The sequence below is a fragment of the Leptidea sinapis genome, chromosome 32 (assembly GCF_905404315.1).
Source record: "Leptidea sinapis chromosome 32, ilLepSina1.1, whole genome shotgun sequence".
Lineage (NCBI taxonomy): Eukaryota > Metazoa > Arthropoda > Insecta > Lepidoptera > Pieridae > Leptidea > Leptidea sinapis.
Window position 1 is genome coordinate 7606267 of NC_066296.1, and position 25445 is coordinate 7631711.

At 36.5% G+C, this 25445-nt stretch overlaps 1 protein-coding gene across 1 annotated transcript in view; it reads right to left on the minus strand.

The window, feature by feature from the left end:
- Positions 1-6583: 6583 nt before the first annotated feature.
- The window catches only part of LOC126974418 (exostosin-2), a 37472-nt gene continuing 18610 nt past the window's right edge, over positions 6584-25445 (minus strand). Inside the window, exons 4-8 of the mRNA XM_050821903.1 lie at positions 22429-22588; positions 19781-19901; positions 19159-19317; positions 17201-17423; positions 6584-15571 (exon numbers count right to left, since the gene is read on the minus strand). Of these exons, the coding sequence (XP_050677860.1) occupies positions 17205-17423; positions 19159-19317; positions 19781-19901; positions 22429-22588 (659 nt within the window). The 3' untranslated portion in view covers positions 6584-15571; positions 17201-17204. The remainder of the gene's footprint in view (positions 15572-17200; positions 17424-19158; positions 19318-19780; positions 19902-22428; positions 22589-25445) is intronic.

Genomic DNA, 25445 nt, shown 5'->3' on the forward strand with positions numbered 1-25445 from the left:
ACCCGTAGTTACTCTGTAGCCGCGATATATGTAAAGGCGAAGTCGCAAATCCCCGTCCCCTTTATAGCGCCGACAGCTCGCATTGTCGCCTCTTACACGGTAGGTGTTGGTGTCACAGCAAATATGTAACAAGCAGAAAAAGAAGCAGGCGACACACACGGCCGAGCTTTATTTATTCACGCTTAACAAGACTCAAGTAATTTTAATTAGAGTAGCCCTTAATGAATAAAGACATAAAGTGTGTTTTCAAATTCCGCCGTTTGACGTTTAATTGGCGATTAGTGCGGCGTGCCTTTTGATGCGATGTTTCATTATCGAGACGTGGTGAGTTTAGTGGATTAGTTGCTGCAAGAAATAAGCCGCTAAGCATCTTTTTTTAGCTCTAAAACAGCTTATGAAAAGTCTACTTGTTGGATGTATATGATTTACAAAAATAAAATATTAATTATATAAAATTTACTAGTCGGTTCAGTTTCAGAAAGTTAGTCGGCATAGCGTTAGTTCGCTGAAAATGTCACTCTGAAAAAAACTTAATATTATGTTGTATTTATTGCACTATCACATAGTTTCAGTAATGTAAAGTAACACTTATTTAAGTTATAGATCTGTCAATTTAACAGATCAGTTAATAAAACTTCATTTACCTTTATATCTTAAAATTTTATCTAAACTCATAAGACACAGAATTATAATCTGGCTTTTTAGCAAACCTTTGTTTATGTTGCAGCTACTTGAATTATCTCTAAGTTGGCTTAATTGATTGATTGATTAATTAATTAATCCAAATGATTGCGAAACTGAAGTGGCAGTGGGCAGGGCACATAGTGCGACGGACAGATGGCCGTTGGGGCACTAAATTCCTCGATTGGCGACCACGTACCGGAAGACACAGTGTTGGAAGGCCCCCCACAAGATGGACCGACGATCTGGTCAAGATCGCCGGAGTAGGTTGGTTGGTAGGGCAGCGCAGGACCGATCGTCGTGGAAATGTTTGAGGGAGGCCTTTGTCCAGCAGTAGACGATGATGATGATGGCTTAATTGTGATATTGTTGTTTTAATAATTAAAGTGAAAGTGAATAAAATAGTACCCACCTAATATATAATAAATTATATGGTCCCCGTATATTATATGCTTAAATAAAATAAAAACTTCCGACCCTTCGAATAGGGATTCATATCTGTACAGTATCTACATAAACGAATAAGGCCTGATTCTATATACTCTACATAATTGTTAGATATTGGAGGATGTGTCACAAAGGGTCTTATGCCTGGGCAAAAACAAAAAACGAATCGAAACAAAGATAATGCTAAGCTTACACTCTGAAACTTGGGGTGTATGTATTTCATAAACCGCAATATTACGGCGAGTGTGTTCTAAGATGGTGAATGCGAAAATTACTGTCCTGTTAATAAATGTCTCTTTTACAAAAGAAGATATTTTAAAAAGTTGCGTACAAAGAATAATTAAATAAAATTAATTAAAGCCTGCCTCCCTGAGAGCTAATCAGAGATTACGAACTTCCAATAGCCACAATCTTTATAATATTGTCCGACATTCTTACACAAGCATCAAGCTTTTCATTCATACAGTCTTGTTCCATATCATTTATAATTAAAGAGCCTCAGGGTGAAAGAAAATTGTTTATGCTATAGTAACCTTTCCCAACCAAACGTTTTTTGACAATTCTTTTAAATTTCGTAATACATTTGTTTTGTACTTTTTATTATTTGTATTTACCTAGTGTTTTCTGGGATCATATAGTAGAAGCATATACATCGCTCAATAAAAGACTTACTAACTCGACTTAACCGAGTAGTAGGCATAACGAGCTTATGTTTGTTCCTTGTGTAATTATATGATTGTCACAGTTTCTAGCAAATCCTCAATGTGCCTATGTACATACTTATATAACACTATCAAGAATATATTGAAAAGCAACAGTCAAAATGTTTCTTTCTTTAAATCTTTCTCTTAATGATTCTTTAGGACCTAGGTTATAAATAGCGCGAAAAGGCCTCTTCTGCAGCACAAAGATGGTATTAATATCGGCCGCACTGCCCCATAACAATATACCATAGGACATAATACTATAAAAATAACTAAAGTATACTAGTCGCGCCGTATTTGTCTGTTAACTGTCTAATTTCATTAGCCGCATATGCTGCAGAACTAAACCTATTCGCCAATCCTTCAATATGCGGGCCCCATTGCATTGAAATATAGCAGATTCCACTGGTTTTAGAACCACTCCGTTTAATAAAATATTTGAATCTACATTTTTGACATTTAGCGCTGTAAATTTAATATATTTAGTTTTATGACTATTTAACATTAAGATATTGGCGCTAAACCAGTACACGATGTCAGATAGAGCATTGTTTACTTCGTCATATAAATCTTGTCTTCTATTCACTTCGAATATGAGTAAGTTTAAGCTAAGTCAGTCTAATGCAAAAGTCAAGTTCGCGTTCTATCACAATCAGCTAAGTTTTTCGTAAGTAAAGTCTGAGTAAAGTCTTAGTACGCTTACACTTCGCGTTTGAAGCTCTGATTCAACATCTTCTCTTTATATTGTCACGTAAAATTATTTGTATTGATACTTTATTGACTCAGCATCTAAGAGTCGATACCTACATACAGAAAACACGCGCGAAATTACGAAGCCGTGTTGAAACAATAGTTGTGCTCTGTTATGGACATTATATCAGTTATGGCTGCGCTAATTTATGTGATAGTATAATAGCTGTATAGGGCATAATGCGTACGAGGGCTACTTGGTGCGGACACAGAGTAGATAGAGATAGTTTGTCATCAACGACATTTGACAGATTATTCGGTCGCGTGCCCGACATACACCCACTTAGAAGCGATAGTTTTTTTTTATGGAAAAGGAGGATAAACAGGCGTACGGGTCACCTGGTGTTACGCGAACACCAGAGTGAACGCGAAAGTGAACGCGCTTTTTTTGAAGATACCTAAGTAAGTTGAACTTAATTTAAATAACGCAATTTCCAATTAAAAGCCATTCTTTGATACTGTTACTTGTAAGGAGTACAGGATTCTGAAAGAACTGAAATTAGGAAGGAATTACGGAAATAGTTTATAACAGAACCAGCAGTCAGCAAAATACTTCTTAGTATAAGAAACTCCTATAAATAACTCTTTTTAACTGAATAGTGATCCCCAGCGAAAATTCGACGTGTGCTTCGTAACAATACCTACACTCCAAACTCTTAATTAGTTATTTTTATATTTTTGAAATAAAAATAACCACGGAAATACGAAAGTACCAAAAAGGATATTTCTCACTTGTAACTTATGCTGGTAAGTTCATGCCAGACTGTCTTAAAACACAGCATTTGTCCAAATACAAAGATCTGTCCATAATGTGTCTTATTAATAAACGCAGTGTAACGTTACTCAAAGTTTAAAACTTTTTGTATTCACCTTAGCTTGTCACTACAGAATTACATGACACGGAGAAGTAATTTAAACTTGAAGTAACTTTACATTGCGTTTATAAATATGACAGAATATGTCTTACTGTTATTAATTAATCTGTGTCTCTAGCTACAGCTGTGGCTCCCGGTAAGTCGCCCACGTGTAACTCACAAACAAGGAAATAGTTCGCGAAAGTAAATCGTCGCACAGGCTTTGTGGACCCGCGCGCGCCGTTTTGTCTCATTTGTAACTTATAAGCGTCTGTACGACTTGTGTTATTGTATTGGGTTCAATAAGGCATATCACTGCATAAGGTGGTACATGGATCAGGAAAGACAAATAGAAATAAATCTTGGATAAGTGTTATATGAATATATCAAGCAGAAACATATACATAGGTACATCTTAAATTTTCTAAAATTAATGTTCAAACGAAAACATAAGGCATATTGTAAACTAGAACGTCATTTAGATGAAATTAATACTAAACTAAATAGAAGTTTTAAAATTGAACTCTCTAGCAACTTGTTGACTTTGGAAATTTTTGTTGGTATCTGAATAAAAATATATAAGAGGAATAAAAAAGTAATAACCAAAATATTATGTTTATTGCTTTTCAAAATACTCTCCTTTACATTGTAAACATTTTTTCATGCGATCGAACCATTTTTTAAAACAGGAGGACCACAGATCTTAAGGCATTGTTTTCTACGTGCTGATTGTACGCTTTCACTGCCTATAGGAATTGGTAAAAATGAAACCTCTCTTCAAATCTTTGATTTTGGGGAAAATACAGAAATCACAGGGTGCTAGGTCGGGGTTATGTGCAGGATGGGTGACGAGTTGTAGGTACTTTTTCGGAAGCTAAAAATAACTTAGTTTTGTTTGCCGTGTGTGAAAAAGCGTTGTCATGATGTAAGAGATCGCGGCTTTTTAGTCGTCTTTCGCGATCTTTTTTTAACACCCTGGGTAAACAAATGGTAGAATACCATGCATTAACACTCTTTTGATCTTCAAGAGGAATTGTGCAGATGGGAACTGTAGCTGAGAAAAAAATGCGATCATTTTTTTACCAACACTTCTCGCCTGCCTCACTTTTATTGGCCTGTTCTCATTTTCAAACCCATTCACAAGATTGCTGTGTTTTTCGGGTTCAAAACAATAAATCCACTTTTCATCTCCTGTGACAATGTAATACACAGCATTAGAATGTCCGTGGTCGTACTTCATTAGCATCTGTGAGCACCATTCCACCCCGCTTCTGCTCCGCTGTCAGTTCATGAGGGATCCAACGACAGCAAAGTTTCCGAACTGTCAATTCATCGTGTAAAATTTTCTGAATTTGGTTCACACCAATCTCCAATAGTCCGCGAATTGTCTCATTAACAGTAGCTACATTATTTTCGTTGACGGCAGTTGATGGCCGCCCTTCACGAAATTCGTCTTGTAAAGAAACCCGACCTCTCACAAATTCAGCAAACCATCGCCTTACGGTGCTCAAGCAAGGTGCATCTCTCCCATAAGCATTTGGAAGACCAGCGGCACAGTCTTGCGGAGATAGAGAACTTTTAAAATCATAAAAAATCATCGCTCTATAATCTTTTCGACTTAATTCCATTTTCGTTGCGTACGTAGAACTTTGATGTGTGATAAAAAACAATTGACAAATGATTTCCCAATTGTTCTTTTATTACTAAGACAGTTGCAACGTTTCAAAAATGTAACATTCGAAATTCAAGTAGCTCCGATTAGCTAGAAGTGCAAAACTTTTAGTGTGCCCCATATACTAGCCAAGACAAGCCAAATAAATCAGGGTACTCTGTACTACCCTTTTTGAGAAGCCATAGTATATTTTAACTCTCAAAGCTCCGGTACATAATATGATGCTGTAAAACTAATATCCAGAACATGTACTGGGCAGTGCAGTAATGTCAGATTTTGTGACATCTGAAATACGTTAAGTTAAAATAAACTTTATTTGTTTTTATGACTAAACGGAAAATCTTGAAGACTTACGTGAAGTGTGGTGTAGCGTTACGAAAGCAAAATTTGATTAAATTAGTGGAATAATGTCTTGTGTGCTAACTTTATAACAGCGTACTAAACGGTGGTCTCATGCCGTTGCCATATGGCTACGTGAGCCGACAGAAAGATAAATAGATATCTTAAATATGACACATGACGAAACCAGGTTCTGTTTTCGTCAGTTCTTGGGCGGCTGCCTCGCCACTCCCATGCACGTGAGTCTCGTGCCTGTCTGCGGCCTCTTATATAAAAAAGATACGGTAGAAAACCACAATAAAGCGAAGCCTGTACGCGCTAAGGTTCACTCACCAAATCGAAACTACCACACTTCTCTTACATTTGTGAATATCAGCTCGTTCCCTCTCGGATTTTATTTTATCTACACCCATGCTTTAAATCCTCTATTAAATATTCTGAAACAGTTAGCTTATTGCCAACATTAAAACACCCAATGTTCTAATAACCATTACATCATCCAAGCGAGTGTTGTAATGTTGTATTGAATTTCATAACAATTAACAACACACCTAATTTTTTTTTTCAATCCCTTCATGCTCAAAGAGTTTCAACAGACAGCCACATTCTTATTGCACGATGCGTGGTATCTGTATGAATTTAAAAAAAGGACATTTTCGTTTACGCGCGTTCCACACTACCAGAACGTCGCGCGCCGTAAAAAAAAGTAGGTTATTCGAATCCCCGCCATTTTTATTGTTTTGTTTACAAAAAATGAGCGATTCATTTTAAACGCTGCAAAAGAACATAATATTCAAGTGAATTTTAATTATTGCACTATACAAAATGTAAATTACTACTAAAATAAATAATTATTTCATTAATACTTAGTTTATTTGTATATATGTAATCAGTATTGGATGATATTAGGTTACTACTAGGGCTGGCTGTTTTAATGTTAGCAGTAAGCAAACTGTTTCAGAATCTTTAAGAGGATATTATGGGTGTAGATAAAGTCTTGTATGCAACTGTTGATAATTAGGTATTAAAACACTCATGCGATACTATTATCACCCACATTCGTGTTTTAATACCCCTTAATACACAGCAGTTGCAAAAATAACTATTATCACACTTGATAAAATAAAACAACCATAAAAAATTGATATGTCTTCATTTATTCACAGTATACAATAAACTATTTACAAGATGTACATCTCAATGAGTTAACTATATATTAAGTACTACTCACTTACACCTATATCTACAACATGCTACCATTTTCTTTTTTTTTCATCATACATACGTCCAGAAAGGAATGTGAATAACCAAAAAAAAGTTATATAAACTGTAATGATTAAGATTCTAGACAGTTTAATGTCACATATAAACAATCATTAGATCTCCAAGAGAAAAGTTCACTAGAGAAGCTCTTCTTCTCTTCTAGAGAATTGATATCCCAGAGAGACAGGGACAGCAGTAGGGTTAAGCCCTTATGATGATGGGATGTCCTTCCTAGAGGTACACCAATGTGATATATGACCATTATGTATATTCTAGTTTTGTTTTTTGTTAGTAACATCTGTTTAAAAAAAAGTCACGATACATGGCGGGTTATGAAAGATCTTTCGATATAAAAAATCTATGAATTTCAATTTTATAAAAGAGGATGGACCATTTTCGATTGAACACTGACGGTTAAATCACGAATTTAACGACTCACTAAAGGCCGTTCCCAATATACTATCTACACATAGAGATAAATTACTACCTTCTACTGTCAATAATCTGAAGCTGTTCCAATATACCCGATAAGTCATTCTTATCGCCTTATATTGGGATGGGACGTGGATTGCAATTTCCATACAAACTTCTATCGCTGGTAAGCTATACGTCGTCCCATTGACAGATAGCGTGTACGGATAAGGTGAGTTACCGTCGATAAGTTTATAGGGGCAGATAAGTCAACGATAGTTACGATTTTTATCTCAAGTAAGAGATAAGACTGAATGTTGGGAACGGCCGTAAAACACAACATTTAGCTGCCATTTGAGACTAATATTATAAACTATTTTTCACTTTACTTGACGACCACTGCATTGTAAAGGGCCGGAATTTTCTCATTAAAATTATGCTAGGTAGTTGAAACAATAAAAATGAATACTACTAAGATAAAAATAGATATTGTCATATTTTGATATGTTATTTCATTTACAAACGTTATTGCGTCACACGAAATAAAAATGCTCATAACTAAACGGTTTATGTATATGTTTCAATACATCGATAATAGTAGGGATTCACCGGTTCTGGCTCACTTGTTCGTGATGCCTAGTAAAAAAAAAAGTTTCCATCTGCAACGATGTTTTATTATATACTTTATTAAAATCACGTTTGAAATATTAATAGTAAACACAGCACAAAACTGTCGTTTTAATCGTAGTAACGAATGTGATAGGGGTAATTATCAGTGGGAGGCTCCTTTGCACAGGATGCCGGCTAGATTATGGGTACCACAACGGCGCCTATTTCTGCCGTGAAGCAGTAATGTGTTAGCATTACTGTGTTTCGGTCTGAAGGGCGCCGTAGCTAGTGAAATTACTGGGAAATGAGACCTAACATCTTATGTCTCAAGGTGACGAGCGCAGTTGTAGTGCCACTCAGAATTTTTGGGGTTTTTCAAGAATCCTGAACGGCACTGCATTGCAATGGCAGGGCGTATCCATTACCATCAGCTGTACGTCCTGCTCGTCTCGTCCCTTATATTAATAAAAAAAATTGCATTGCCTCTATCACACATTCATGGAATTGACATTGAGTCGCTCATGGGTGCTGGGCAAAAAGGTCATATCAGAAAAACTACTCCTCACTCTCAGGAGCGGCAGCAATACTTGGTAAACATTCGTATGAAATACTGTATATGGCCGTCAAAAAAAAATTTTGCTGCATATGTGCCCAAGCAGAAAAGAAAGAAATCCCAGCCAAGGATCACATTTTTGAAGACATGAAGACAACAAACCCTTTTTTTTTAGTAGGCATCACGAACAAGTGAGCCATATTCCCGGGTGGCAGAACCGGGGAATCCCTACTACTATATATCCTAGGTCCCGGGTTCGAATCCCGGTAGGTGTAAGCATTTATATTATGAATATGGATGTTTATTTCCGAGTCATGGATTTTTATATATATTTATGTATGTTTAAGTAAGTATATTGTATTAAATATAACGTTGTCTTGCAACCCATAACACAGGCTATATATGCCTACTTTGGGGCAAGATAATTTGTGTAAAAAAGTGTGTCAATATTATTATTATTATATATTCGCAATACAAACAGTTCAATCAACCGACTGAGGTAAGCGGGCGCGCGGTACCGAATGCTCAATAGTCGGGGAATAATCAAAACATATCGTAAACAATCTTCAATGGTTACTGTACATCTATATACGATATGTGTGTACTAATCATAAAGCTATACTTTTAAAATATGACTACAGTTTTACACAAATTAAATTCGAAAACAAAATTTATGACCGATGTGGGACTGGAAAAAGCAACCTGTCGCGTTGCCTTTAAAAAAAATAACAAATTGTTTAGATTTGAAAGGGCGACATCTCAAGTCAATTTCCTAATATGCAAATATTGGGCTTGAGCAGGTTATCAACTGTAAAGTAGATCCTGCAGGTGAAGCGACAACCGGAGAGTTGAAAAAGCCTACAAGATTTATCAACGATATGTAACTCGAACGGTTGGCTCAGTTGAAAGAGCGCTCGCACGGAACGCATAAGCTTCGGGTTCGAGTTTCGCATCGTTCATAAATTTTGTTTTCATGTTTAATTTGTGTAATTAATCCCACAAGTGAGGGTTATCACTTCAAAAAAAAAAAAACAAATTGTACAGAGTTATAATGTCTAACCTTACATAATTTATACGTCCAGATGGAGTCTCTTGCTGCTAGACAACCGACGAAAACAGGCCAGGATAATTACTTTAGTGTGCGTGACAAGCTACGTCTTACACTCGCAACTCGTATGTATTTTTTTGATGGTGTGCGTGCATTGCTCAAAATAAAAGGTATAAATCATGTAAGGATCGATGAATAAAATACACGTGTTGCCAAAAAAAAAAACATTTATGTGGTAAATGTTATTATAACATAGATATTACCACACCTAGGAGTCGGAGTGAACGAGCTATTTCATGACATAAATATTTTCTTTTGAGTTACGCCCGCTCTTATCAGTATTGGGGCATTACTTTTCAAGTGAGTCTTATATGTTTCAATAATTAATTTAAATACCTAACTGAATAGTTTCAATTCAAATAGTATAAAACGAAACTCTTCTAGTAATCTATAGAATTGATGTATTTTTTCTAGTAAGCCACTGTGGGTGTAAAGCAAATTAAAAAAAAATTACTCAATACAACTATTTTCATATCAACACTACAAAAAATACTACCGATGAAAAATCTATTGATCTTACTTCAAAATCCTATCCGCAACACAATTATAACATTTAATAATGTAACTCAATGTATATCCGATATCTAGTATATACTAAGCTTACACTATTTTACACTTACACTACACTACAGTTACACTAACTTAACTGTTTAATTGCGAAAGTCCCATACAAGTATGATCCCATTATGCCTAAATGTTAGTTATACGTTATGGCAATGGCATACGAAGATATGTTTATTACATCTTTTAAAAAAAGTCCGCGATATTAAACACAGAATAGGTACCTCATGGCAATAAATTGAAGCAATAATGTGCAAGTATTTGTTTATGCCACCACGGGACGAGATGAGCAGAACGTTCAACTGATGGTAATTGGTACGCCCTACCCATTACACTGCAGTGCCGCTCAGGATTCTTGAAAAAGCCAAAAACTCTGGGCGGCACTACAATTGCGCTCGTCACCTTTAGACATAAGATGTTCAGTCTCATTTGCCCAGGAATTTCACTAGCTACGGCGTACTTCAGACTGAAACACATTAATTATGCTTACACATAACTGCTTCACGGCAGAAATAGTCGCCGTTGTGGTACCCATAATCTAGCCGGCATCCTGTGCAAAGGAGCCTCCCACTGGTAAAGTATTATTGCGTTTCCGTTTGAAGGTCGCCGTAAGCTGATAAAACTGGCGTAGTGAGACTTAACATCATCTTAAACTGACGAGCGCAAAATGCGATGTCACTGAGAATTTTGGGTTATATTTATATTTTTGAAGGCGTTTTACTAATTATAGGGAATAAGCAATATATATGCTGAAGTACAAAAGTTTTTACGGGTTTATATTAATAACTAGCTGACCCGACAGACGTTGTTCTGTACATAATAGATAAAATACGGTTTTGTATGAATTTGTCAATAATATACCATAACATCAATAATTATTTCGTAACATAATATGCTCCTTGTTGTTATAATGAAATTCATTCACAGCAAAACTGTCAAACCGTGCGTCAATAAATTCTCTCACAGAATATATGTCCATACAAAACAAATATTGGATATAAACAAAATTATGGGTCCCAAATCGAAATAAAAACTATACTATCGCTCAAGTTGGACTAAACTGCACTCCATGAAGTAATCCCCATTAAGATCTGTTAATTAGTTTAATAGGTCATTGGAAACAAACATCAGGACACTGGATTTTTATATATATAAAGAAAAAGATGCGGGAACAGTCGCAACTAAACAGTTAGATAACCTAAAAATCTTTCAGTCTGACATTTTTATAGTCGGTAACTCCCACTATAAACATTTTTTTTCTTTAATAAAAACCTTTCGAGACTAGGCGACGAACTCTTTGGCTACGATTGAATATGAAAAATACGCAAAGTTATGCTTAGAAATAAAATCTATAAACTGTACAAAAACGCTAAATAAATAATGATTTAAATGGCAATTCGATCTAGTGTACTTATTATGTAATAAACAGAATATGGGATATAATTGATATAAAAGTAAAAAATATTTTATGTAAAATAATTATTAAATATTCTATCTATCTAGTATTATGACGTGGTAAATATATACAGTGCTCCCAAATTAATAGTGCGCATACAGATCTTCGCCACTTTTCGGCAACGCTCGTATTTCCCAACCGTCGGGAGACGATATCTATATAGAGTGGTAAAATGCATTACTTTTGCATAATTTAGTAGAATTATATTACAATAATAATAACAAGAGGGGTGTGTAATAGGAGCTCTATATAATTCCACATAGACTGAACACGTGCAGTCGGCACCAATACTTAAAGACGACTGACTGACCGGCTACCACAGCCGACCGCCCGATTTGTTTTCGTATTGTGAACACATGAATTGACTCCTATTTCTTCCGCACAAGGTGCAAAATGCAAGTGCATTCTTTAGGGACGATTGTATGATTCGGGTGTTTCCGGGAATACGCCCATTAGCGAAGATCTGTATGCGCATTATTAATTTGGGAGCACTGTACTTATTACGGAATAACTATATGCGCCACGATACATAATTTAACTATCGCACCATACCAAATACAACAAAGAGAAAAATGGACGAACCAACAATATCTATGACAAAAATATAATTTAATCTCTATTAACGGAGTACATTATAAAGTAAATTGAAATATAAGGCCGTATTACAGTTTGAAAGACCATAAGGCTGCTTGGCAGTGAAATAGATTGCTATTAATCATTTACGTCGAGTGTCTGTTATTATATTATGGAATCACAATAAATCTTTTACTCACTGAGTTTCTTGTGGCTTCTTCTCAGCTGAAACGCGATAGTGAAGCAATAGTAAATTTTGTGATTACATTGATTCTACTGAATAACTGCATAAATATATTCTTACATTTCATAGTAAAAAGTAAAAAAAAAATGAAAATATTTCATTGATACTTCTACGAATTTCTACAATAAAACATACAGTGATAACTATTATATCTCCATCTATAGCTACATTCATCACTGCCAAATAAAAAATAATTAAATCCATACATCCATTCGACGACCTGTATAGCCGAGTGGTTAGCGATCCTACCTACTAAGCTAGAGGTCCCGGGTTCGAATCCCGGTAGGTGCAAGCATTTATATGATGAATATAGATGTTTGTTTCCGAGTCATGGATGTTTAAATGTATTTATGTATGTTTAAGTAAGTATTATGTATTAAATATATCATTGTCTTGTAACCCATAACACAGGCTATATATAGATGCTTAACTTGGGCAAGATAATTTGTGTAAAAAGTGTGTCAATATTATTATTATTATACGCGAACGATACAAAAATACCGCAAACTAAACAATCTATAATATCTAAGTGCTACATTCCGTGCGTTTCTCGTATCATAATAATTATAATTGTCTACTCTTTAGGAATAATCATCAAAAAGCACCGATATGTCGAAGTGGACTAACATCGCCTATACTACTTAAATTTATTTAGAATTTTACTTCACACAATAAATTTCCAATTTTTATTTTTTTATTCTATTTAGGCTTACTTTTTAGGGCTAGTCGACTCTAGAACAAAACGCCCGATCTTGAGTGAAAAAGGTAATGTTATCTTATAAAAAAATATAATAAACCGGAGATCATTAGCTGCTATATGATATTACACTTATAAACATTCGAACAAAATTACATAATAAGTCAAGTGGATACGTAAGTCATAACGTGGACATGTCCTGTCAAAATATATTTCTATGTATAATGCTGAGATTTATAGAGCGAACTTGAAGACTTTACTCAGACTTATCTAGCGAGTTGAGTCGAAGTCCGTATTTTTACACACTTATAAAATTCCCGTATACTACACTGTCCTCTGTCACCCATCACTGTCACGCATCTAAAAAAGCGTTCCTTTTCTCATACCCAATAAGTTAACAAGTCCGTATTTCACATAAATCATTCATCGATTTCCACTTATTTCTATAAAATTATGAATCAAATAAGTTTGCTACTGTTATAATTTAATAGTAGCAAGTTTGTTAAAATATAATCGACAATATACTGTGTAAAATGACACGCGCGCTCGACCTTTCTATTGGGCTCTCTTATCTTATGCTCAGCAAAATCTAAGCTAACATTTATGTATGTAATATCTGAGCAAAGTCTCAGTACGCTCTTTAGATCTCAGCCGCAGTGGAAAGAGTCATAATAAGTCCAGTGAATACGTAAGTCATAATATGGACATGCCTTGCCAAAATCAATAACAAACCGACACGTGCCGAGAGACACAATATGTATGTAAAACGTGAGTAACCACTTTCTTTGGGGTCCTTATTAATTTAAAGTTTATTATTATAAGGTTACGATTTTTGTCCCCGTTTTGAGTATATCTGTGGCATTAAAGTCCGTATATTCGCTGTATGAATAAACTACTTAAGTTAATTTCAACTTGAAACCACGGCCTAATTAGATTTTCATTCAATAGTTTAAAAAAAAACAATATGGTTTTCCTTCAGTACTTACTGAACTTATTCTGCCCCCAAATAAATATTTACAATGTGTATTAATATAAAAAATATGCAATAAAAATCTGCTCTTCACAACGCCGATACAACTTAATATAAGATTAAAAAAATGGCACAGAGTTAATTAAAATTGATCTATAACTTAAGCAAGTTAATATAAAATTATGAATATATTATGTACTCAAAAAATCTTCAAGATGATGAAAATATTAAACATTGCGAAACATTCACTTTAGTGGTTCAAAGAATCTAAAAAGTTTTGATATGCATAATATTACTTTGACAAAATTTTAAACATACTTTTAGAGTTAAATATAGAAAAATGCAAAAATATAATGACGACCAATTCATAATATAACAAATACATATCAACAACCCAACGTACATAAAAGTATACGTATAAAATAACAACAAAAAGTATTTTGATTTCAACGCCATCTGTTACAACGTGAGGGAATCATGCTTTCATTTTCTCTCTCTACCTTTTACACTGCCGTGTCATTCCCTCACCAGCTGGTATGCTCTGGTCACGAAAGTAAACCCAAGATTAGCTAGAACTACATTACCCTGATTTGCGGGACGCTTTTAAACAGCGAACAGCCTTTCATATATTTATTGTCAATACATCCCAAACTATGTGTGTTGCTACTTCGAGATCTGTCGGTGTTGCAAATTTTTCATATTATTTAAAAAGCCAAATTACATCGTTATTCAAATGTCTAAGAAACCGACGCATTTATAATTAATTTTAATTATTATACGTCAAATTTAGCAAAATAATAAAAGTGCACTTAGATTAAGGATTGGTCTCCGCTGCGTTCAAACTAGATACCGCACTACCTAAAAACAATAGCTTTTTTAATACGGCAACTATTAGTTCTATTCTATTCTTCCTACTATGGCTCCTGTGGAAGGTATACCACAAGTTTGCCAATGTCACGTTAAGGTAGACCACCAATTTTGCAACATACGCTTCGCGTTATTTTTACATTAAGATTAATAAAATACAACAAAAATACTTACTGATGATAGGTAATCTTAGTGTCTTTCTTATTTCTTGTAGTATTATTTTTACAAAGTTTTACTACGCAACCCGGCATTTTAGTTTCAATTATTAGCAAAGTTTAACAGAACATGAGGCACGTCAACGTCACACATTGTTCGAGGTGGCCGCCCACGTGGGCGTAGTATTATTGCCACACTCTGCGACTACGCCTGCGGTATCTAGTTGGAGCGCAGCGGAGATCCTTAATCTTACATAGTAAAGACATTAAAACAAACAACACCGACGAAATAGAAACTTATCTACTTCACAATAAACGACGACAACACACAAAACACCTATTAATTTCAAAATTTTTAACCATAACATATAAACATGGACATTATTAAAAACAAAGAGAACTTTTATGGCTAGCCGGCGAACTAATTCACCGGTAAATCATAATTTAAACTATGTAATATTAAAATAAACAAAGTAATATTGTGAATAGAACACAATACGGATATAAGTATTTCAACTTTATACTATTATTATTACTTCAAAAGTGTCACACTATTGTTGTAATTCACTAGAAAACTAGCTTTTTGTTCAAGTGTCAGTTCTTCGTACCTCTTACTGGCTGCTCCGAGTATGTAATCAACAACACGATTATGGCAACCTGGAAATAATGAAAAAATTTAAATTTGTTTGTTACGCTTTCACGCCTAAACCACTGAACCGATTTTGATGAAATTTCACACAGAGATAGACTAGAACTTGGAAAAGAACATAGTCTTGGAAAAGAAATTCGTCATTTTTGGAGATAAAACCATAAAGTTTATAATTAGGCACTTGAAAAGTAGTATTATATATAATCATTTGTTCGAGCATTTTTGAATTTTAGACCTACATGGGGATGAAATACGATATAAAAGTTTGTAGGGACATACTATTAAAGAGACTGTTTACAATGACAAGGAATACCTGCTGTATCGTAGAAGAGCGCCGCCAGCAGCGGAAAGAGCAGTTTGTCTATGTATTATTTGCAAAGTATCCTAAAAACTTTAAATGCTGCCCAAAGTTACAATTCCACGCGGACGAAGTCGCGAGTAAAAGTTTGTTTATTATCATATGACTGAATGGTATCCATCGATGAAATTGTGAAGATATAAGCATTTTAGGAGGTTAGACCGGATAGTTAACTGTGCGTTACGCGCGGAACTCGACGGAGACAAAGAGTATGTAATAGTACAAGTACAGAAGTCTCACGCAAAATAAATTAAAGAAATAAGGACTCTTTCGGCTATTTACCTACATTTTTATTCACCTAGATGTTGCGTCTCTTTCTATCGCGTGACTCTTACTCTTTCTGACGTCATTAGGGTTGTCTTATTCACTTAAAACTGTACCTACCTAGTGTAAGGTCATCTTTTAAAAATAGCTCAGATTTTTTATACCAATATGTAATTGTAATTTTAATTCAATATTATTTCGTTGTTAAACCAATATTCGTTGATGATAAAATTGTATGCGTTGAAAGGTCACGACATACTCAACATAGTTCAATTATCCTTCAAAACATATGAACTATTTAAATAGGTAGATACGAGTTTGAACAGAACCATGACGCGAGCTAGAGTTGCACACGTCATGGCTCATGGTCTAAAAACGAAACACAACCTTTGAACCTACTTAGTATAAGTAATAAAGAGGTAGCGATCATAAACTGTTTCAGCGTCTTTAGGAGGCTTAAAAAATAATAATTTGGGCTGCAATAAACTGCGCAATGCGTTGCTTTTCTATGTTTCTCCATTCTTAAAAGATCGGTCGGATCAGTGAAGTAGTTGACGAACAAAGTTCGCGCGTACGTCATCGCTTGCTCGTGACCGTGAGTCCCTATTGGATAGCCACGCTAGCGGGGCCGCGCGTATTTTGATTTCAAGCAAAGAATATGGGCATAGATGTTCGGAAATCTGCCCATCAAGGCGTAGCATTGCAACAAAATAACGATGCTAAATCTATATTGATATAGAGCGGTGGTATAACACCGGTCTTTAGTCCGTGTAAAGCGCGCGCGAACTCCGACGTAGCTAAACGCCACATGGGTCCTAGACATTCGAAAATCGCCCCAGGTAGGCTCAGAATTGCTACGAACTAACGATGCCAATTCTCTCATATATTGAGATAAGCCAACAGTAGTACACCGGTCTTTAGATATTGTAGAGTCTCGACGCGTGAACCTCGACGGAGCTAAACAGCATATATGTTAGTTACTGTTAACGGGGCTAAATTTTGTGTACAAACATACCTCATCACAGCGCTCCTATGTTGGGATAGAGTGGCGGTATAACACTGGTCTCCAGATACTGCAGAGGGTCGGCGCGAAACTCGACGGATCGGAGCGCCATGTGGCCGTAGATGTTAGCGAACCTGTCCACGCACGCGGAACGCTGCGTCATGTAACGAGCGTCCGCGGATAGCATCTCTGTATTCGTGCATTCTGGACATTTGAATTTCTTTCTGGGTGCTACCTGCAATTAGCATTGGATTCATATATATTACAATCCAATAACAATAACTACAGTCCAAATGTTTTGAGCCAATACTCGTCTTTAAACAATTCGATATGTGTTTCGCCTCTACACGAGGCATTCTGAGGAGATGTTGACTCGCCAAACTCTGGCACCAGACTCGTGGCGGAACTAACACTAAAGAAGGCTCAAAACATTTGGATAATTATGGATTTCCGCAAAGTAACGCCTACTTCAATAAATAATTACATTTTTAATAAAATGCATTAAAAAATTAGATTCTTATTAAATTATTAAACTAAAACGACACTTCTATTCAGAATCTTTAAAAAGTGGTTACTTATGTACGCACGCGAGGATTTATACTTTATTTAATCCTCGTCCATTCGTCCATGGTTCAATAAACATAAAAGTTACAAGCTGCCTATATATGGTCTGAACCAACGGTACGGTGAACGGTATTGAACAACTAACGTAAGGGTGTCGAATTTGCGTGACGATGTGCACACGCATCGTAAAAATTCACTCTGTATTTTTTCCCTAATGCGCCAAAAGAAGAACACAACTCTTATACCATTAATTCAGCTAACAGGTGCGTCGAAATAAATGCATTCAATTTTTATTCATTTCTCGAACATAAATTTATTTTAGGCGTCTCATGTTTGGTAGACGTTCCTATAATTAAACACTTTTAGGAACCACTTGAATAGAAAATATATTCAATAATTTAAGTAACACTAAATGATTTATAACACTAGGGCATTCTGGTGACCAGCAGCTTACATGTCCGATACTTTCGACTGCCCCAACAAGAAGTGCCCAATAGCTGAGAGCAATTCAAAACAGTTACCATACTACCAACCTTAATAATACGAAACTACCAACTTCATAATAAAGTGACATCACTAAGATTTTGCATCTGTATACAATAAATAAAATAATGTTTTTATATGAATTTGTCAATAATATATCATAACAACAAAAATTACTTCGTAAAATATGCACTCTGCTGTCGTAATGAAATTATTTCACAGGAGAACTGTCAAACCGTGCGTCAATAAATTCTCTCAAAGAAATTATGTATGGACACATCAAAGTAAAAACAAAATTGTTGTTTTTATTTAATTTAGCAGCATTTTCCTATTTAATCGCCTTTTAAACCTTCTCTGGACTTCCACAAATAATTCAAAACCTAAATTTGCCAAATCGGTCCAGCCGTTCGCGAGTTTTAGCGAGACTAACGAACAGCAATTAATTTTTATATATATATAGATAAAATAGCTAAAACAATATAATATTTACAAGTTACAAATTATCATATTAATATTATCATAACTAAATGTTGGTACTAATTGAAATAATATGTTATGTTTTTAAAGTGATAACCCTCACTCTTAGGATTAATACACAAATAAAATTTGAAAAACTAAATTTTATGAACGATGCGGGATATCGCGGGGGGTTTGAATCCCGGTATTGTTCAGATTTACAAGACCGACATCTCAAGTCAATTTGATACGACAACCTGAGAGTTGAACAAAGCAAACAGAATTTTGTAGCGAGGCGGTACTCGAACGGTTAGCTCAGTTGGTTAGAGCATCGGCACGGAACGCTGGAGGTCGTGGGTTCGAATCCCGCATCGTTCATAAAATTTTGTTTTTCAAATTTTATTTGTGTACTAATTGGAATGTTAAATAACCATAACATTCCATATGGGAACAACGATATAACTTACTTTAATTGGCGGTTTCCTTGTGACATTAGCTACCAGGAAGTTCATAGCAATGTCTTCACAGTTAAAGTTGTCATCAACCCATGTTCGGATCTCAACTGGCATCTTGTGTGTGTAGTACCACGACCAAATCTTGTGGTGGAAGGCCGCACCAGTCAACACCTGGCATACAATTATTGAACTTTCATAAAAAAAATAACGGACTTCAAGGACTTCCTCGAATGGCGGCCACGTACCGGAAGACATAGTGTTGGTAAGCAAAATGTAAACATTTACCCCCTTATTCATAATGGTCCGATAACTTTAAACAGCCGCTTAGGAGTGTTTTTTCTCATTCTGACTTAAGTCAATAGTAGAAGACAGAGTGAGAATTAGCAATGCTTTAAGTTAGCAGACTATTATGAATACGGGGGTTAAAGGGGAATTATGAACATACACAAATGAAATATTTTTCAGAAAAAGACTGTAAAGATAAATTCTATTACCAGTAAAAGCAGAGTTCGCTACGACAGGATCGACCAGTCGTGTGTGGTGGTCAAAGTGTCAGTATATAGTGGGATGGTAATAAATCTATCAGATATATAAAAAATATTGAAATAGACCATAACCATGATAAAACAATTACCATAGAGATCTGATTGGTCCATTCACTGTGGTACTTCCACGAGCTAGTAACGTTGTCCCACACGTGGAGTCTAGACGGAAACCCAACTATCCTGTCCGGGAATTCCCGCCATACGTCAAAACTGGAAACATTAATTGTAAAATAAATAAATTATTTGTAACAATTTGACAAAGCTAATACAAAAATACGGCTTGCACTCCGGGAGTGCCGGCAGATTTGAAAACTTAAACATTAACGTTGTACATTTTTGAATATTTTGGAACTAGTTAATAATTTAGCACGAATTGCTTATTTTTTTTTATTTTTTTTATGGAATATGAGGACAAACGAGCCTACGGGTCACCTGGTGTTAAGTGATCACCGCCACCCACATTCTCTTGCAACACCGGAGGAATCGCTAGAGCGTTGCCGGCCTTTAAGGGCCTAAAAAAGCGCGTACACCGTACGCGCTTTTTTTTAAGGTACCCATGTCGTATCGTCTCGGAAACACCGCACAAGAAAGCTCATTCCACAGCTTTGTAGTACGTGCAAGAAAGCTCCTTGAAAACCGCACTGTGGAAGACCGCCACACATCCAGATGGTGGGGATGATATCCTAACTTGTGGCGTGTCGTGCGAAGGTGGAATTCGGCGGCAGGAATCAGGTTAAACAGCTCTTCGGAACACTCTCCGTGATAAATGCGGCAGAAGACACACAATATTAATCAGTATAATAGTACAAGCATTTATGTGATTCATACAATATTGCGATATCGTACACAAAATTCTCTCAGAAAATCAACTTTCATCCATAATAAACTGGAAACATATTTAACGGCTGAGATTCGATCCCTCGACCTGGCGGTGTTTCGGCTTCGCAATCACAATGATTCAACCACTGGTCCAATGACCGTACGATCATTAAGTTGGAATTGTCGAACTATAATTAGTTCGATGTATAAACCATTCATCCATAATTTTATCGACCGTATTACGAATTTTCGATCAGGCCACGTGTCCTGGTAGTTAACTGATAGCTTAACATATTATACCAAACCCAAGAAAAGTGCTCAACGGCGCCAAACAAATTTTAATATAATAAATAAATAATAGAATAAACTGTAGTGCAGCTAACAACGCCCCTCTCCGTATACAATAAGGAATTATGTTCATCCACAGAGATCTAAATAATAAACTAAGTTAATTAAATGATAACAAAAAATAAAAATAGTACAGGACATGTGATTTGGAATGTATACAATATTAATGTGTTTAGTTTTTATACTGCTTCGGACAAAAATGGCGCTGAGAGAGAAGAAGCGGCGAAAGAAAATCTCATTAGGGCGCAGGTCAACGACCAATACTTAAATGACGATCATTGTATTCAATTAAATAATAAAAATAGTTTAAAAAAAACTAAAAAACACGCTTTGATTGAAAATATAATGGTTGAAATTTAAAACGAACATCCATTCCTGCCGACGATTGATGAAAAAATTATATAAATTGAGAAAAATCTTATTTTGCAAATTGAAAAATGGAATAATTTTTCAAATTAATGTATTATCAATCTACGAAGTTTGAACGAAATCTGGCCGTTTAAGGTGAGTCAAAATCGGGCCCAAATGAGTCGGTTACAAACAAACATACATACAGGTGAAGCTAATAAAAAGCGTATAAAAATAGAAACGGGCTAAGAACACCTCCCTGAAGAACCCCGTGTTTAGACTATTTATGGTCAGATGCGTATGACTTCATCTCGTTATATTCATGAAGTTTCGTGATGACAACATATTGAGGTCTCTTTGAAAGGTTAAAAGTTAACCATTCAACAGTGGTTCTTCTATACAGGTGAAGCTTATAAAAAGCGTATAAAAATAGAAACGGGCTAAGAACACCTCCCTGAGGAACCACGTGTTTAGATAATTTATGGTCAGATGCGTATGACTTCATCTCGTTATATTCATGAAGTTTCGTGATGACGACATATTGAGGTCTCTTTGAAAGGTTAAAAGTTAACCATTCAACAGTGGTTCTTCTTATATCATGATCTTCAAGTTTTTTAATTAGTATAGGATGAAATACTCTGTCGAAAGCCTTTGAAAGATCAGGCATGAGGCATACATTTTCTAATGGGTAGTTTTTGACTTTCAATAAGTCATATTATATCCTACTAGCTGACCCGGCAAACGTTGTTTTGCCATATAAATTGTATTGATCTTTTTCTTGCTAGTTGATAAGAGATGGCGCTAAATGTATTCATTAGTAACAATCACACTTCTTTTATATTTTGTATAATTCACACTAAAGTTTTATAAATTATAGCCTATTTGTTATTCTGGTGTGTAAGCTATATTATTGTAAAGTTTCATCAAAATCTATTCAGTAGATTTAGAAGAAGTTCAAACATACATCCAGACATACAAACTTTCACATTTATAATATTAGTAGGATTTGATGTTTGTTTGTTTGTTTGTTTGACGTGTAGATTTCCACGATAGCAGGATAAAATATCATCCACATAAAGGCAGTTTTCAAAGGACTCAACTGGAAACACCAGGTCGATATCTAGAGCCGGCAATGCTCCTTTGACAGAGTTTGGGTGCAGGTCAATGACCAATAATTAAATGACGCTCGTCGTATTCATTAAAAAAAAGACAGAAGTCTCACCCGAACTCCAGCTCATCAGGAGTCAGCATGATAATATCGTCGTCGATAGTTAGCTGGCACTCGGTCTCGATGTCGTCGTACGGGTAGAATCTGTTCGATAGCTTGTTCTCCTTAGTTCGTATAACCTTCAGCGGTTTGCTAATCACTGGCCACTCAGATGCTGGAAATAAAAAAAAACGTGAAGAATACTGAAAGTTTCCCGACGTGGCTACACATAATAAGATAAATAGAAATACATTGACGAAATTTGATAATGGAACTTTTTAGGAAGATTTTTGATTGATATTTTAGTAACATAAATTTAACATTTTATATTTGTATGTTTTTATTATTCTGTATTCGTAGGTCAAATTAGTGCCTGTAATGAAAGAATATTATTTTATTATTTTCTGTGGCAGTGGGCAGGGCCGACATAGTTCGACGGACAGATGGCCGGTGGGGCAGTAAAGTCCTCGAATGGCGACCACGTACCGGAAGACGTAGTGTTGGTAGGCCCCCACAAGATGGACTGACGATCTGGTCAAGATCGCTGGAATACATCCAAATAAGGGCAGCGCAGGATCGTCGTGGAGATCTTTGGGGCAGGCCTTTGTCCAGCAGTGGACGTCCTCCGGCTAATGATGACGATGATGATGATTTTCTTTGGACACTTTCTGTCTTATTAATAAACGCGGTGTAATGTTACTCCAATTTTAGAATTACTTCTTTCTGATACGTAATTCTGTAGTGACAAAGGTAAGAAAAAGACAATAATTTTAAACTTGCAGTAAGTTTACTTCGCGTTTATTAATAACACAGTTTTTGGCTAGCGATATTCTTATTAGTTTTTTAATTGTGAATAACGTTCGTATGTGTGTATCGAATTACAATAATTAACACCCGAATATCACGTCGAAATACGAAACTTGAACCTCACCAAGTTGATGTCTGGCATTTTTTTTATGAAAATAAGGGACGAGACGAGCAGAACGTTCAGCTGATAGTAATTGATACCCCCTGCCCATTACAATGCAGTGCCGCTCATGATTCTTGAAAAACCCAAAAATTCTCAGCGGCACTACAATTGCGCTCGTCACCTTGAGGCGTAAGATGTTAAGACTCATTTGCCCAGTAATTTCACTAGCTACGGCGCCCTTCAGACCGAAAGACAGTAATGATTACACATTACCGCTTCATGGCAGAAATAGTCGCCGTTGTGTTACCCATAATCTAGCCGGCGCGCTGTGCAAAGGAGCCTCCCACTGGTACGTGTAAGCCTCCTTTTTAAATTGATTAATTTAGCCCGGTTTAACGCTACTTTAACCCAGTTCACTTCTATCATATCAATTGTCGGCCTCGGGGACTCTTTTTGCCCCGGGGCCTCCAATTCTCGTATGGATGAGCCGTGTTTCCGGGCTATGTGTCCTACACACTGCCACTTAAGACTTGCAACTCGCTTGATGGCATCGGTCGTCATCATCATCACGGCTGCAGCAGTAGACGTCTTCCGGCGAAGTAGCTGTGCCCTGCCCACTACCACTTCAGTTTCGCAATCATTTGGACTATGTTGGTGACTTTGGTTCGCCTACGCATCTCCTCATTCCTGATTCGATCTCGCAGGGAAACTCCGAGCATAGCCCTCTCCATTGCCCTCTGAGCGACAATGAGCTTCCTCATAAGGCCCATAGTTAGCGACCACGCCTGCGTACCGTAAGTCATCACTGGCAACTCACACTGGTTGAAAGGCATCGGTAAAACGGCATTAATGCAGTTTCTTAAATAAATATGCAGTTGAATAATCAAATATATTGCGAAGAATCAAAAGGCGTAAAAGCGCACGCGAGATATTATTAGAGAGAGATAAAAATGCGATATTTATCCAGATTGTAAATATTTACTGGCTGGCTAATGGAGTGTAATCTGCACGCTTATTGTTGTATATGGCTGCTCACATTGTACGAAGTATACTTGAAAGTAAAATGTATTCGTATAATATATATAAATATCAATATTAAATTGATGATCTTTTTTCATGAAAAAGGGGGGAGGACAAACGAGCGTACGGGTCGCCTGGTGTTAAGTGATCACCGCCGCCCACATTCTCTTGCAACACCAGAGGAATGACAGGAGCGTTACCGGCCTCTAAGGAAGGTGTACCCGCTTTTTTTGAAGGTACCCACGTCGTATCGTAAACGTGGGAGAAAGTTCCTTGATAACCGCACTGTGGAGACCGCCACACATCCAGATGGTGGGGATGATAATGTCATCATGTGAAACAGCTCATCGGAACACTCCCCGTGAGAAGTGCGGTAGAAGACACACAATGAAGCCACGTCTGTACGTAACGCCAAGTGATCCAGCCGTTCACAGAGCACTGGGACCCCGACAATTTGGGCTGCTCTGCGTTGCACGCGGTCAAATGGATCGAGCTGATACGGGGGTGCGCCAGATCAGAGATGACAGCAATACTCCATGTGTAGCCGGACCTGCACTTTGTAGAGCGCTATAATGTGGGCTGGCGTGAAGTTGGTTTAAGCCAATTTGGCTTTGCTGTCCAGATGAACACGGAATCGGCAATCACTCGAGATTTCGAGACCCAGTACTCTGATACTAGGCGAGGCTTAAAGGGAAGTGTTGTCGAAGAGCGGTGATACGACAAATGGGGTATTTAGTAGTAAACGCGCAAACATGATAAACGCGTAAATTGGACAAGGTTCAATTTACCCCATTCCGGGACCTTCTCAAGAAAGGACTCGATAGAAGACACGAGTTTCTCCCGGCTCTGGTGGACGATATCCCGAGAAAGAAGTGCATAGCCCGTGTATACGGTATACGGCACCAGTGCCGTCGTCTGCATAGCAATGTATGTTGGAGGTGTCTAACATATCATTGATATACAAAAGAAACAGCGTCGGAGATAGCACATAGCATTGGGACACTCCAGTGTTCACGGGCTTCGGGTTCGAGCAATAACCGTCGACAACGACCTGTATGCTGTGTGAGTGAGGAAGCTGGAGGTCCACTTGCATAAGCTCTCG